The sequence below is a fragment of the Alosa pseudoharengus genome, unplaced genomic scaffold (genome assembly GCF_046254945.1).
Source record: "Alosa pseudoharengus isolate Yale_2024_CS ecotype anadromous, Long Island Sound unplaced genomic scaffold, YU_APseudo_1.1 YU_APseudo_1.1_scf_15, whole genome shotgun sequence".
NCBI lineage: Eukaryota > Metazoa > Chordata > Actinopteri > Clupeiformes > Clupeidae > Alosa > Alosa pseudoharengus.
This window is the reverse complement of record NW_027468620.1, coordinates 21,253,905-21,268,763: the sequence shown is the minus strand read 5'-3', so window position 1 is coordinate 21,268,763 and position 14,859 is coordinate 21,253,905. Positions and strand designations below refer to the sequence as shown.

Genomic DNA, 14,859 nt, shown 5'->3' with positions numbered 1-14,859 from the left:
TGAGAGGAACAGAGAGAGGAGCGGAGCGTGCGCCTGTGTGTGTGTGTGTGTGTGTGTGTGTGTGTGTGTGTGTGTGTGTGTGTGTGTCGCAGCGCAACCGATGGTAGGCAGCTCGGCTCGGCTCGGCTGGGCCGACTCGGGCCACCGGCACGCGCAGCTGATTTACATAAGACCACGCGCGCTTTTTATACGGAATTATGCAGGACCTTATGCAAAAGCAACAGCAGCCCAGGATCTGCACCAAGGAACCACAAACAGTGCGGTGAAACAGAAGATGCATGGAAACACGAGGGGGAGAGAGGGAGAAAGAGAGAGAGAAAGTGATAGAAAGACAGATGGATGATGTAGAGAAAATAGATAGAGAGAGAGAGAAAGACAGAGAGAGAGAGAGAGAGATAATAAATTGCTGGGTTTGTGGCAAAGCAGGTCTTAGTAAGCCACACGAGTGGATATGACAGTGGTGATCTCGTGGTGGTGGAGATGGGAAGGCAGGGCACACTAATCAGCCCAGAGGCTCCTCATCAAAGACGCTCATTACAGTGCCAGATCACCAGAGAATGAACACTCTGACTTGTGGCACAAATCTAATCCATCGTAAAGCCCTTGCTGCCTTGGACCGATGTCACAACGCCTATGTATTGGTGTCAATCTGGAGGAGGGAGATTTGGTCACCTTTGGCCATTTCTTTTACATTCACCAGTAATCTTCAAGCCCTTGTTTATTATGATCACATATGACCACCTCTGGGCCTGAACTAGTAAGACTGAGTAGGATTTATCAAATGTAGAATCCTACAAAGCAACAGAGCAATAGTAAGATTCTATAGGTCATCACTTGACCTCTCCAAGCAAGTGGTTTCAGCATGTCACATTCAACACTGGCTGTACAACCCAAGAATGCACAAATGTCACACATTTGCCAGCTTGGTAAAGAATCCTGCTTCCACATGCAATATATAATTTAATATTGCCTATATAAGCAAAAACCCATGGCTGTGAAAGGACTGCCCTTTTACAAACATCAATATGGCCTGCAGATGAGACATGAGAGACAGATAATTGTGGTTTATTTTTGTGTCGAACAAACTGTCATGTCCAAGGGGCTTTCAGCTTTGATTAAGGCCACTGGACATTATGGTCATGAGAGATTTAGAGAGACGGGGCTCTGGCCGCTCTCCGCTGCCACGCCAGATAAATGGGACACTTTAGTTTTTTATTCCGTGCCAGCCAACGTGATGAACAGTTTCAAGAAAACAGTTGCCAGGTTACTTGACAGGAACTCTGCCAAAGATGCCAAATTGAGGGGCGGTGTGGGTGGGTGGGTGGGGGGGGGCTAATAACCTTTTTAAACTGATCTTTTAAATAAAGTCAATAACAAACAATGCTTTAATTTATCTGCAGTACAGTACAGCGATGGACTGCACGTAGAGAGAGAGAGAGAGCTCATGAGAAGCATCCCACGACTAGCACCAAAGCAGTGAACTGAGATTGATCTCCTAAGCCCCTGAGACACAATATATGGAGACTTAAACTACCAAACACTTGTTCCAAAGAGATATTTACACTTCTTATACTTTCAAGTCTTTGTTACTGGTAAAGGTTAAGAAATCTAATAATGCAAGTCAAATAGAAAGCAAGCAAACAACCCACAACAATGGCACCATGGCAACTTGGTACATGGTAACGCTGGCAGATTCCAGTGAAGTGAGATGCCCGCATGGTTCCAAGGAACACACTCATTGATTGACCTTCATGCATGGCTGAGAATGTCTGGCTTGGATGCTCTCTCACGGACAAATGGATGAACACATGGATGGCTAAGGGGACAGCAAATGATGGTAGTGAAGACAAACGAAGGAGGCGGGGGTGGGGGTGGGGGTGGCGGTGGTGGATGAGGCAGGAATCTAATTAATAGCCATCTCTATCAATGTCAAGTGTTTTAAAAAGATGTCCCCTTTCCACCCCACCTCACTCCACCCCAAAACTCGATACTGCTGGTAGGGCATACAGGTATACACAGTGTCCACTTTCCAGAAATAGATCCGGTGCTTTTGTTTTCCTGCGGTGGTGGTGGGAACGGCGAGTGAGTCTCACGTATCCTGTCCTTCCTCACACAGGCTTCATTAGAGCAGATGAGAGCCACACTCGAGTGTGACTCAAGCAAGGTGCAACAAAGAGTGAGGAGAGGGAGAGTGAAAGGGAGAGAGAGAGAGAGAGAGAATGAGAGAGAGAGAAAGAAAGAAAGAGAGAGAGAGAGAATTCTCACTACATCAGATTGAACCACTTCAAGCCTTGGTTTGAACTACACACAAACAATATGTGGCACTTAAAGGCCGTGCTGCAGGGTTCATTTTCCAACGACTTTGTGCAATTTGCTTGTTGGTAATAAACATTTAAACTGTTATCCATTGTATTTGATGCTGTTGGGTATCACAATACTGCCGGATTGCATAACATAACACAGTCATTTTAGAAGTCTGGCTGATTCATTCAGGCTAGTTTCAATTCGACATAGTGAATGACTAAAAGTAAGTGACTGGACAACAAGCTTGTTCTGAATATCTATTGCAGCCATAGAACACCACAATTTTTGCTTTCATAACTCAAGCAAGCTATCTGTGTTATGCAAAGCTATTGTTTTGCACATGTCAAAAGTAGGCTTGATTCTGGATGGCCTGATAAGAGCACCAAAACTACCAGCAACTTCGGCAGCCCATGGGATGTCCAAATGCTTTAAAAAGGCCACTGCTTTCCTCTGCGGCACACTAGACTTGTTATGGTTAACCTGGACAACTGTTCAGACTGGCTAGTGTCCCTCGAGGGGCCAACACAAAGCAGTAGGCCTGTTATTAGGTGGAGAGGTGCAACTGGGTGCATGTTATGGCCACTGAGAAAACTTGAGGGACATTGTGTACAAATGGCATAGGGCATAAATGACAACAATTGGAGCAACTTCATCTGGAATGCAAGTTGTGGGACAAGGCTTATGTGCACTGAGGATCTACTTCTAACTTGAATTAAGCAAAATGTAAGGAAATAGATCTTGTGTAGGCCTACCATTTGTGAGACCATCTTACTACAGCTTTTTTAAAGCTTGTGTCCTAAAACGCTTTCAAACTCTGCAACATGTCTGACACTAAAAGATGCTTACATGGTCATAGAGTAGGCCTATACCAGGTTGCTTATTGCATTGGGGATGCTTATTATGCTTGGTAAATGAATAAGATATCTGCATATATCTCTAGGCACACAAGTCAAGAGTGCAAGAATCATGAAACCATTTCTTGGAATACCATGACTTTAAAAAGACTTACCTCGCGCAGACAGCTTTTTCGTATTTATTATTTTTGCAGCATATTCCTGTCCCGTGGATTTCTTGACACATCGTCGAACCACAGAAAAGGCACCCCTGTATTGGAATGGCAAACATGTGGACATTGTTTTTTTCACTGACTAAACAACACTTTCTCTAGTAACTGACAATGGCCATTGCGCAAGGCGGTAATACAACTTTAATGTACAACGATATTGGAATTATACTACCATGACTGGCGGTGAATTTCAACGGAAATACAAGCGCTGATAAGCAAGGGGCGGTTTTGATGGCCATGAAACACCCCTTTGACAGGAAGCTTACCAGGCTACACTGTGAACACGCGTAGACTGATATCTTTCACCCAAGGGTCAAACCATAACATGCTGATTATACAGATCAGCAATCCTCATATGCAATAGGCTACACAGTCTAATGTGATTTCAAAGACTATTAATCTTCCAAATAGATGCAGCCGATATATCACTCAGCGTTTAGGTAGGTAGCCTATCAAATGTTGCAGAGCGCTAGCTCTCAAGCTGGCTTCGTTGTGACACTACTCGAGTGATGCTGAACAAAACACAAAGTGGCTACATTTGCCGAGGAGTATGACACAGCTATTACACAAGTCTGCAGTAAGCCATTCCTTCTGGCGTGGCGACTGTCACATGTCTCACAAATATTAGGCTACAGCTAAAAAGTTACAATTGGCCTAAAAACCTACCGAGGTGAAGTTAGTTTGATATTTGATATTCGGATATTCGACAGATATTCAAAAAAAAAAAATGATGCTGCCGGTTTCACCCCGTGTTTGCAGACAATGTACAAACAGATGACCTGTCTACTTGCTCCCAGCCGACCATAGGGACCGTCTAAAAAGTAACTTCTGAATTACCTTCATAGTCTTTTTTGTCAATAGCTTTGACATCATGTGACCTAGTGACTCCAAACCAATTCAAAATAGTTATCCTATATGGGACTCATCAGACACACTTCTTTTTATAGTCACTGTATGCACACTGTATTTTATATGAATATTTTAAAGATAATACATTATTTACCATAAGAAACGGTCTCCTTTTTTTCAATACCTCCCAAGCCATGCGACCTAGTGAATCCAAACCAATGCAGAATAGTTATCCTATATGGGACTCATCAGGCACACCTCTTTTTATGGTCACTGTATGCACACTGTATTTTATATGAATATTTTGTAAAAAAAATACATTATTTCCTATATGAATGGTCCTCTTTTTTCAATACCTCCCAATTCATGTGACCTAGTGACTCCAAACCAATGCAGAATAGTTATCCTATATGGGACTCATCAGACACACTTCTTTTTATAGTCACTGTATGCACACTGTATTTTATATGAATATTTTAAAGATAATACATTATTTACCATAAGAAACGGTCTCCTTTTTTTCAATACCTCCCAAGCCATGCGACCTAGTGAATCCAAACCAATGCAGAATAGTTATCCTATATGGGACTCATCAGGCACACCTCTTTTTATGGTCACTGTATGCACACTGTATTTTATATGAATATTTTGTAAAAAAAATACATTATTTCCTATATGAATGGTCCTCTTTTTTCAATACCTCCCAAGTCATGTGACCTAGTGACTCCAAACCAATGCAGAATAGTTATCCTATATGGGACTCATCGGGCACACCTCTTTTTATGGTCACTGTATGCTATATGAATATTTTGTGAAAAAAATACATTATTTCCTATATGAATGGTCCTCTTTTTTCAATACCTCCCAATTCATGTGACCTAGTGACTCCAAACCAATGCAGAATAGTTATCCTATATGGGACTCATCGGGCACACCTCTTTTTATAGTCACTGTATGCACACTGTATTTTATATGAATATTTTAAAGAAAATACATTATTTATAATAAGAAACGGCCTCCCTTTTTTCAATACCTCCCAAGCCATGCGACCTAGTGACTCCAAACCAATGCAGAATAGTTATCCTATATGGGACTCATCGGGCACACCTCTTTTTATGGTCACTGTATGCACACTGTATTTTTTATGAATATTTTAAAGAAAATACATTATTTCATATAAGAAACAGTCTCCTTTTTTTCAATACCTCCCAAGCCATGCGACCTAGTGAATCCAAACCAATGCAGAATAGTTATCCTATATGGGACTCATCAGGCACACCTCTTTTTATGGTCACTGTATGCACACTGTATTTTATATGAATATTTTGTAAAAAAAATACATTATTTCCTATATGAATGGTCCTCTTTTTTCAATACCTCCCAAGTCATGTGACCTAGTGACTCCAAACCAATGCAGAATAGTTATCCTATATGGGACTCATCGGGCACACCTCTTTTTATGGTCACTGTATGCTATATGAATATTTTGTGAAAAAAATACATTATTTCCTATATGAATGGTCCTCTTTTTTCAATACCTCCCAGGTCATGTGACCTAGTGACTCCAAACCAATGCAGAATAATTATCCTATATAGGACTCATCGGGCACACCTCTTTTTATAGTCACTGTATGCACACTGTATTTTATATGAATATTTTAAAGAAAATACATTATTTCATATAAGAAACAGTCTCCTTTTTTTCAATACCTCCCAAGTCATGTGACCTAGTGACTCCAAACCAATGCAGAATTGTTATCCTATATGGGACTCATCGGGCACACCTCTTTTTATGATCACTGTATGCACACTGTATTTTATATGAATATTTTAAAGATAATACATTATTTCATATAAGAAACAGTCTCCTTTTTTTCAATACCTCCCAGGTCATGTGACCTAGTGACTCCAAACCAATGCAGAATTGTTATCCTATATGGGACTCATCGGGCACACCTCTTTTTATGATCACTGTATGCACACTGTATTTTATATGAATATTTTAAAGATAATACATTATTTACCATAAGAAACGGTCTCCTTTTTTTCAATACCTCCCAAGCCATGCGACCTAGTGAATCCAAACCAATGCAGAATAGTTATCCTATATGGGACTCATCGGGCACACCTCTTTTTATGGTCACTGTATGCTATATGAATATTTTGTGAAAAAAATACATTATTTCCTATATGAATGGTCCTCTTTTTTCAATACCTCCCAGGTCATGTGACCTAGTGACTCCAAACCAATGCAGAATAATTATCCTATATAGGACTCATCGGGCACACCTCTTTTTATAGTCACTGTATGCACACTGTATTTTATATGAATATTTTAAAGAAAATACATTATTTCATATAAGAAACAGTCTCCTTTTTTTCAATACCTCCCAAGTCATGTGACCTAGTGACTCCAAACCAATGCAGAATTGTTATCCTATATGGGACTCATCGGGCACACCTCTTTTTATGATCACTGTATGCACACTGTATTTTATATGAATATTTTAAAGATAATACATTATTTCATATAAGAAACAGTCTCCTTTTTTTCAATACCTCCCAGGTCATGTGACCTAGTGACTCCAAACCAATGCAGAATTGTTATCCTATATGGGACTCATCGGGCACACCTCTTTTTATGATCACTGTATGCACACTGTATTTTATATGAATATTTTAAAGATAATACATTATTTACCATAAGAAACGGTCTCCTTTTTTTCAATACCTCCCAAGCCATGCGACCTAGTGAATCCAAACCAATGCAGAATAGTTATCCTATATGGGACTCATCGGGCACACCTCTTTTTATGGTCACTGTATGCTATATGAATATTTTGTGAAAAAAATACATTATTTCCTATATGAATGGTCCTCTTTTTTCAATACCTCCCAATTCATGCGACCTAGTGACTCCAAACCAATGCAGAATAGTTATCCTATATGGGACTCATCGGGCACACCTCTTTTTATGGTCACTGTATGCACACTGTATTTTTTATGAATATTTTAAAGAAAATACATTATTTCATATAAGAAACAGTCTCCTTTTTTTCAATACCTCCCAGGTCATGTGACCTAGTGACTCCAAACCAATGCAGAATTGTTATCCTATATGGGACTCATCGGGCACACCTCTTTTTATGATCACTGTATGCACACTGTATTTTATATGAATATTTTAAAGATAATACATTATTTACCATAAGAAACGGTCTCCTTTTTTTCAATACCTCCCAAGCCATGCGACCTAGTGAATCCAAACCAATGCAGAATAGTTATCCTATATGGGACTCATCAGGCACACCTCTTTTTATGGTCACTGTATGCACACTGTATTTTATATGAATATTTTGTAAAACAAATACATTATTTCCTATATGAATGGTCCTCTTTTTTCAATACCTCCCAATTCATGTGACCTAGTGACTCCAAACCAATGCAGAATAGTTATCCTATGTGGGACTAATAAGACACACCTCTTCTTATAGTCTCTGTATGCACACTGTATTTTATATTAATATTTTTAAGAAAATACATTATTTGCCATCATGAATGGTCTCCTTTTTTCAATACCTCGCAAGCTTTTTTCTCGCTAGACATCACAGATCAACATAGAACTGTTCTGCTATGTGATAATAATCAGACACATGTCAATGTGAAATAATATTTTGCATGAACTATTATATTTAATTTAAAGAATCATATTTATTTCCTATGGAAAACAGCTTTTTGCTCAATAGCTGCCATATAAGGGGTCCTAGACAACACAGATCAATACAGAACTGTTCTGCTATGGGGTACTTATCAGACACACCTCAATATGAAAAATGATTTGGCATCTACTATTATATGGAAGGTATTGAGAAAACACAGTTTCCATAGGAAACAAATGGGTACTATAAAAAAAATAGTACGTGCAAAAATTATATTAATTTGAGGTGTGTCTGATTAGTCCCATAAAGGATATTCTGCATTGGTTTGGTGTCCCTACGTCACTTCCCTTGGGGGGGGGGGGGGGGGGTATTGAAAAAGGAGACCATTCCTTATAGGAAACGATGTATTTTCTTTAAAATATTAATATAAAATAGTGTGCTTTCAATGGTTATAGGAAGAGGTGTGTCTGATGAGTCCCATATAGGGTAACTATTCTGCATTGGTTTGGAGTCACTAGGTCACATGGCTTGGGAGGTATTGAAAAAAAGGAGACCATTCCTCATGGGAAATAATGTATTTTCTTTAAAATATTCATATAAAATACAGTGTGCATACAGTGACCATAAAAAGAGGTGTGCCCGATGGGTCCCATATAGGATAACTATTCTGCATTGGTTTGGAGTCACTAGGTCACATGACTTGGGAGGTATTGAAAAAAGAGGACCATTCATATAGGAAATAATGTATTTTTTTACCAAATATTCATATAAAATACAGTGTGCATACAGTGACCATAAAAAGAGGTGTGCCCGATGAGTCCCATATAGGATAACTATTCTGCATTGGTTTGGAGTCACTAGGTCACATGACTTGGGAGGTATTGAAAAAAGAGGACCATTCATATAGGAAATAACGTATTTTTTTACAAAATATTCATATAAAATACAGTGTGCATACAGTGACCATAAAAAGAGGTGTGTCTGATGAGTCCCATATAGGATAACTATTCTGCATTGGTTTGGAGACACTAGGTCACATGGCTTAGGAGGTATTGGAAAAAAAGGAGACCATTCCTTATGGGAAATAATGTATTTTCTTTAAAATATTCATATAAAATACAGTGTGCATACAGTGACCATAAAAAGAGGTGTGCCCGATGAGTCCCATATAGGATAACTATTCTGCATTGGTTTGGAGTCACTAGGTCACATGACCTGGGAGGTATTGAAAAAAAGGAGACTGTTTCTTATATGAAATCATGTATTTTCTTTAAAATATTAATATAAAATACAGTGTGCATACAGTGACTATAAAAAGAGGTGTGTCTGATGAGTCCCATATAGGATAACAATTCTGCATTGGTTTGGAGACACTAGGTCACATGGCTTAGGAGGTATTGGAAAAAAAGGAGACCATTCCTTATGGGAAATAATGTATTTTCTTTAAAATATTCATATAAAATACAGTGTGCATACAGTGACCATAAAAAGAGGTGTGCCCGATGAGTCCCATATAGGATAACTATTCTGCATTGGTTTGGAGTCACTAGGTCACATGACCTGGGAGGTATTGAAAAAAAGGAGACTGTTTCTTATATGAAATCATGTATTTTCTTTAAAATATTAATATAAAATACAGTGTGCATACAGTGACTATAAAAAGAGGTGTGTCTGATGAGTCCCATATAGGATAACAATTCTGCATTGGTTTGGAGTCACTAGGTCACATGACCTGGGAGGTATTGAAAAAAAGAAGACTGTTTCTTATATGAAATAATGTATTTTCTTTAAAATATTCATAAAAAATACAGTGTACATACAGTGACCATAAAAAGAGGTGTGCCCGATGAGTCCCATATAGGATAACTATTCTGCATTGGTTTGGAGTCCCTAGGTCACATGGCTTGGGAGGTATTGAAAAAAAGGAGTCTGTTTCTTATATGAAATAATGTATTTTATTTAAAGAATTCATATAAAATACAGTGTGCATACAGTTGCTATAAAAAGAGGTGTGTCTGATGAGTCCCATATAGGATAACTATTCTGCATTGGTTTGGAGTCACTAGGTCACATGGCTTGGGAGGTATTGAAAAAAAGGAGACTGTTTCTTATATGAAATAATGTATTTTCTTTAAAATATTAATGTAAAATACAGTGTGCATACAGTGACCATAAAAAGAGGTGTGCCTGATGAGTCCCATATAGGATAACTATTCTGCATTGGTTTGGAGTCACTAGGTCACATGACCTGGGAGGTATTGAAAAAAAGGAGACTGTTTCTTATATGAAATAATGTATTTTCTTTAAAATATTAATATAAAATACAGTGTGCATACAGTGACTATAAAAAGAGGTGTGTCTGATGAGTCCCATATAGGATAACAATTCTGCATTGGTTTGGAGTCACTAGGTCACATGACCTGGGAGGTATTGAAAAAAAGAAGACTGTTTCTTATATGAAATAATGTATTTTCTTTAAAATATTCATATAAAATACAGTGTGCATACAGTGACCATAAAAAGAGGTGTGCCCGATGAGTCCCATATAGGATAACTATTCTGCATTGGTTTGGAGTCACTAGGTCACATGACTTGGGAGGTATTGAAAAAAGAGGACCATTCATATAGGAAATAACGTATTTTTTTACAAAATAATCATATAAAATACAGTGTGCATACAGTGACCATAAAAAGAGGTGTGTCTGATGAGTCCCATATAGGATAACTATTCTGCATTGGTTTGGAGACACTAGGTCACATGGCTTAGGAGGTATTGAAAAAAAGGAGACCATTCCTTATGGGAAATAATGTATTTTCTTTAAAATATTCATATAAAATACAGTGTGCATACAGTGACCATAAAAAGAGGTGTGCCCGATGAGTCCCATATAGGATAACTATTCTGCATTGGTTTGGAGTCCCTAGGTCACATGGCTTGGGAGGTATTGAAAAAAAGGAGTCTGTTTCTTATATGAAATAATGTATTTTATTTAAAGAATTCATATAAAATACAGTGTGCATACAGTTGCTATAAAAAGAGGTGTGTCTGATGAGTCCCATATAGGATAACTATTCTGCATTGGTTTGGAGTCACTAGGTCACATGGCTTGGGAGGTATTGAAAAAAAGGAGACTGTTTCTTATATGAAATAATGTATTTTCTTTAAAATATTAATGTAAAATACAGTGTGCATACAGTGACCATAAAAAGAGGTGTGCCTGATGAGTCCCATATAGGATAACTATTCTGCATTGGTTTGGAGTCACTAGGTCACATGACCTGGGAGGTATTGAAAAAAAGGAGACTGTTTCTTATATGAAATAATGTATTTTCTTTAAAATATTAATATAAAATACAGTGTGCATACAGTGACTATAAAAAGAGGTGTGTCTGATGAGTCCCATATAGGATAACAATTCTGCATTGGTTTGGAGTCACTAGGTCACATGACCTGGGAGGTATTGAAAAAAAGAAGACTGTTTCTTATATGAAATAATGTATTTTCTTTAAAATATTCATATAAAATACAGTGTGCATACAGTGACCATAAAAAGAGGTGTGCCCGATGAGTCCCATATAGGATAACTATTCTGCATTGGTTTGGAGTCACTAGGTCACATGACTTGGGAGGTATTGAAAAAAGAGGACCATTCATATAGGAAATAACGTATTTTTTTACAAAATAATCATATAAAATACAGTGTGCATACAGTGACCATAAAAAGAGGTGTGTCTGATGAGTCCCATATAGGATAACTATTCTGCATTGGTTTGGAGACACTAGGTCACATGGCTTAGGAGGTATTGAAAAAAAGGAGACCATTCCTTATGGGAAATAATGTATTTTCTTTAAAATATTCATATAAAATACAGTGTGCATACAGTGACCATAAAAAGAGGTGTGCCCGATGAGTCCCATATAGGATAACTATTCTGCATTGGTTTGGAGTCACTAGGTCACATGACCTGGGAGGTATTGAAAAAAAGGAGACTGTTTCTTATATGAAATAATGTATTTTCTTTAAAATATTAATATAAAATACAGTGTGCATACAGTGACTATAAAAAGAGGTGTGTCTGATGAGTCCCATATAGGATAACAATTCTGCATTGGTTTGGAGTCACTAGGTCACATGACCTGGGAGGTATTGAAAAAAAGAAGACTGTTTCTTATATGAAATAATGTATTTTCTTTAAAATATTCATAAAAAATACAGTGTACATACAGTGACCATAAAAAGAGGTGTGCCCGATGAGTCCCATATAGGATAACTATTCTGCATTGGTTTGGAGTCACTAGGTCGCATGGCTTGGGAGGTATTGAAAAAAAGGAGACCGTTTCTTATGGTAAATAATGTATTTTTTTTTACAAAATATTCATATAAAATACAGTGTGCATACAGTGATCATAAAAAGAGGTGTGCCCGATGAGTCCCATATAGGATAACAATTCTGCATTGGTTTGGAGTCACTAGGTCACATGACCTGGGAGGTATTGAAAAAAAGGAGACTGTTTCTTATATGAAATAAAGTATTTCCTTTAAAATATTAATGTAAAATACAGTGTGCATACAGTGACCATAAAAAGAGGTGTGCCCGATGAGTCCCATATAGGATAACTATTCTGCATTGGTTTGGAGTCACTAGTTCACATGACTTGGGAGGTATTGAAAAAAGAGGACCATTCATATAGGATATAATGTATTTTTTTACTAAATATTCATATAAAATACAGTGTGCATACAGACTATCAAAAAAGGGGTGTGTCTGATGAGTCCCATATAGGATAAATATTCTGCATTGGTTTGGAGTCACTAGGTCACATGATGTCAAAGCTATTGACAAAAAAGACTATGAAGGTAATTCAGAAGGTACTTTTTAGACTGTCCCTAAGGTCGGCTGGGAGCAAGTAGACAGGTCATCTGTTTGTACATTGTCTGCAAACACGGGGTGAAACTGGCCGCATACATTTTTTTTTGAAAATCTGTCGAATATCCGAATATCAAATATCAAACTAACTTCACCTCGGTAAACCTCTTGTCGTGCCATAATATGAGCCTTTGTGACCATCCTGTCCGTGGATGGCAATTTATGAGCAGTCTATCTGACATGAGGAAATATTCATACCAGCTAGCAACCAAGATGTTCACATGCATGCTCTCCCAGCGGTGAGCGGTCTTAACCTATGGCAATGGTGTTTGAGAACGAAACAAATGAAACAAACATCCGAATTTAATGTAAACAATTCACAGCTGGGCGGACGCGAGCCTCCTATCCGCTAGTTTTTACTTGCCTTTTTGACATGCAAAACCTACTCTGCATTGTCAACATTCAGCTACAATGAGATACGGAGCAGCAAGGGAAAGGAAACAGCAGTAGGCTATTGTTACTCACTTTCCGAGTTCTTCATATAGCTGATATTCGTCTGTGAACCTTGTCGAGGTTACAATAGTAGCCATGTTGTGCAGTGTGAGAGAGATATCGCCTCTCGTTTTTGGTGACTGCCTCGCTCAGGTTTCGGGAGGAGATCTCGTCTACTCAAAAGGAGAGGGAGATAGAGACAGAGGAAAGGGAGGGGGCGATGAGGGGTGGTAGTAGAGAGAGAGAGAGAGAGAGAGAGAGAGAGAGAGAGAGAGAGCGTACAGCAACGCGAGATTTTCTCCCTAGTGCCGAGAGGAGATGGAAAGCAAGACGCGGAGTAGGAGATCCGGTGCTGCATTAGCACTGCGACCGAAGGGGTGTCGAGTCGGCTGGCAGCGTTGAGTCAACACTGTGCTCCTGCATAGTGGCAAGCCAAAGGAGGGTGGCGCAATGCCATCACATTCAGTGGAGTTACATGATGTAAAACATGTTTAGTTTCAATTTCGGTTCTTATTTCCATTACCATATGAAAACATCTTTCTCCATGCATAGCCTGAGAATTGAGTAACCACTGTTCATGTCTTTTTTTTAAATATATAAACCAGCCATGAATGTTAGTGGCATGGTATAATAGAATAACTTGATTCCGAAGCTCAATGTATGATGATCAGTTATTAATTTGATAACACGCTGATCATGTCAATGATAAGCCTGCCAAAGGCCAAAGGCCAAGGCAGATAGGATCAATGGCTCACCTGAACACACATCAATTCCCAACCCACTCAGGGGGTGGGCTAATACCTTTATAGCCTCTTGCTGGGTTGACCATTGTAATTTCCTCTTCATTATGGACAGATTAGTGTAGATTGGAATATCTATACACTTTAATCACTTTGAATCTTCTGGGTTCACACTTTTTCATGTCGGTGCAGTTTGGGTGTTTTCTGTTTTTCTGTAATTATCTGCTGTTGTTCATGTGTGTGCAAGCAAGGGAGAGCGAAAAGAGGAAAGAGCGCTGATTGTGAGAAGTGTCAGTTGTTGGTTTCAAAAGGTGTGAAAATATTTTTTTAGAGTGTGTGTGTTTGTGTTCTGCATATGTTCCTCTGGCAAATTATGTGCAGCTTGCATTTTAATGGAGAGAGGCGTGAGCAAGCTTGTCAGCCCTACCCCACACTTTCCTGTCGATATGCCTAGTTCGTATGTGAGTGTGTGTGTGTGTGTGGCAGCTCGTCCTCCTTGGGCAGCCGCATGGAGAGGAACAGTGATTAAGGAGTGCTTGCGGTGAATACAGGAGCACAGAGTTCTTGGCCATAATTACAGGGAGGCTGGCTGATATGAAAGCCTAATTAGAGCAGGGTAGAGGTGCCTTGGTATTAATTGTGGCACTCTGTGTGTTTGTGCATGTGTTTGTACAGTTTGTGTGTGTGTGTGCGTGGGGGGGGGGGGGGGGGGTAGATGTGTGGGGTAGATGTGTGTGAGTATGTAGTGTTTTCAGTTGCCAGAAGCAAAATACAAGAGGGTAATATGGTAGTGGTATTCTTGTTGAGAAAGGGTGCTCCTAATGGATCTTTCAAAAAACCTTCTGATAGAAATGTGTTTACAGAGTAGGCCTAGCCTAAT

At 38.8% G+C, this 14,859-nt stretch overlaps 1 protein-coding gene across 8 annotated transcripts in view; it reads right to left on the bottom strand.

Annotated features, from left to right (window-relative positions):
- The window catches only part of camk2g2 (calcium/calmodulin-dependent protein kinase (CaM kinase) II gamma 2), a 163,339-nt gene extending 149,704 nt beyond the window's left edge, over window positions 1–13,635 (bottom strand). For 7 of the 8 annotated variants that reach the window (XM_076285877.1, XM_076285879.1, XM_076285880.1 and 4 more), the window contains exons 1-2: window positions 13,273–13,634; window positions 3,314–3,408 (exon numbers count right to left, since the gene is read on the bottom strand). In XM_076285877.1, the coding sequence (XP_076141992.1) occupies window positions 3,314–3,408; window positions 13,273–13,337 (160 nt within the window). In that variant the 5' untranslated portion in view covers window positions 13,338–13,634. Of the gene's footprint in view, window positions 1–3,313; window positions 3,409–13,272 lie in introns of all 8 variants that reach the window. The other variant, XM_076285878.1, reaches the window with a different exon arrangement.
- Between the last annotated feature and the right edge of the window lie 1,224 nt (window positions 13,636–14,859).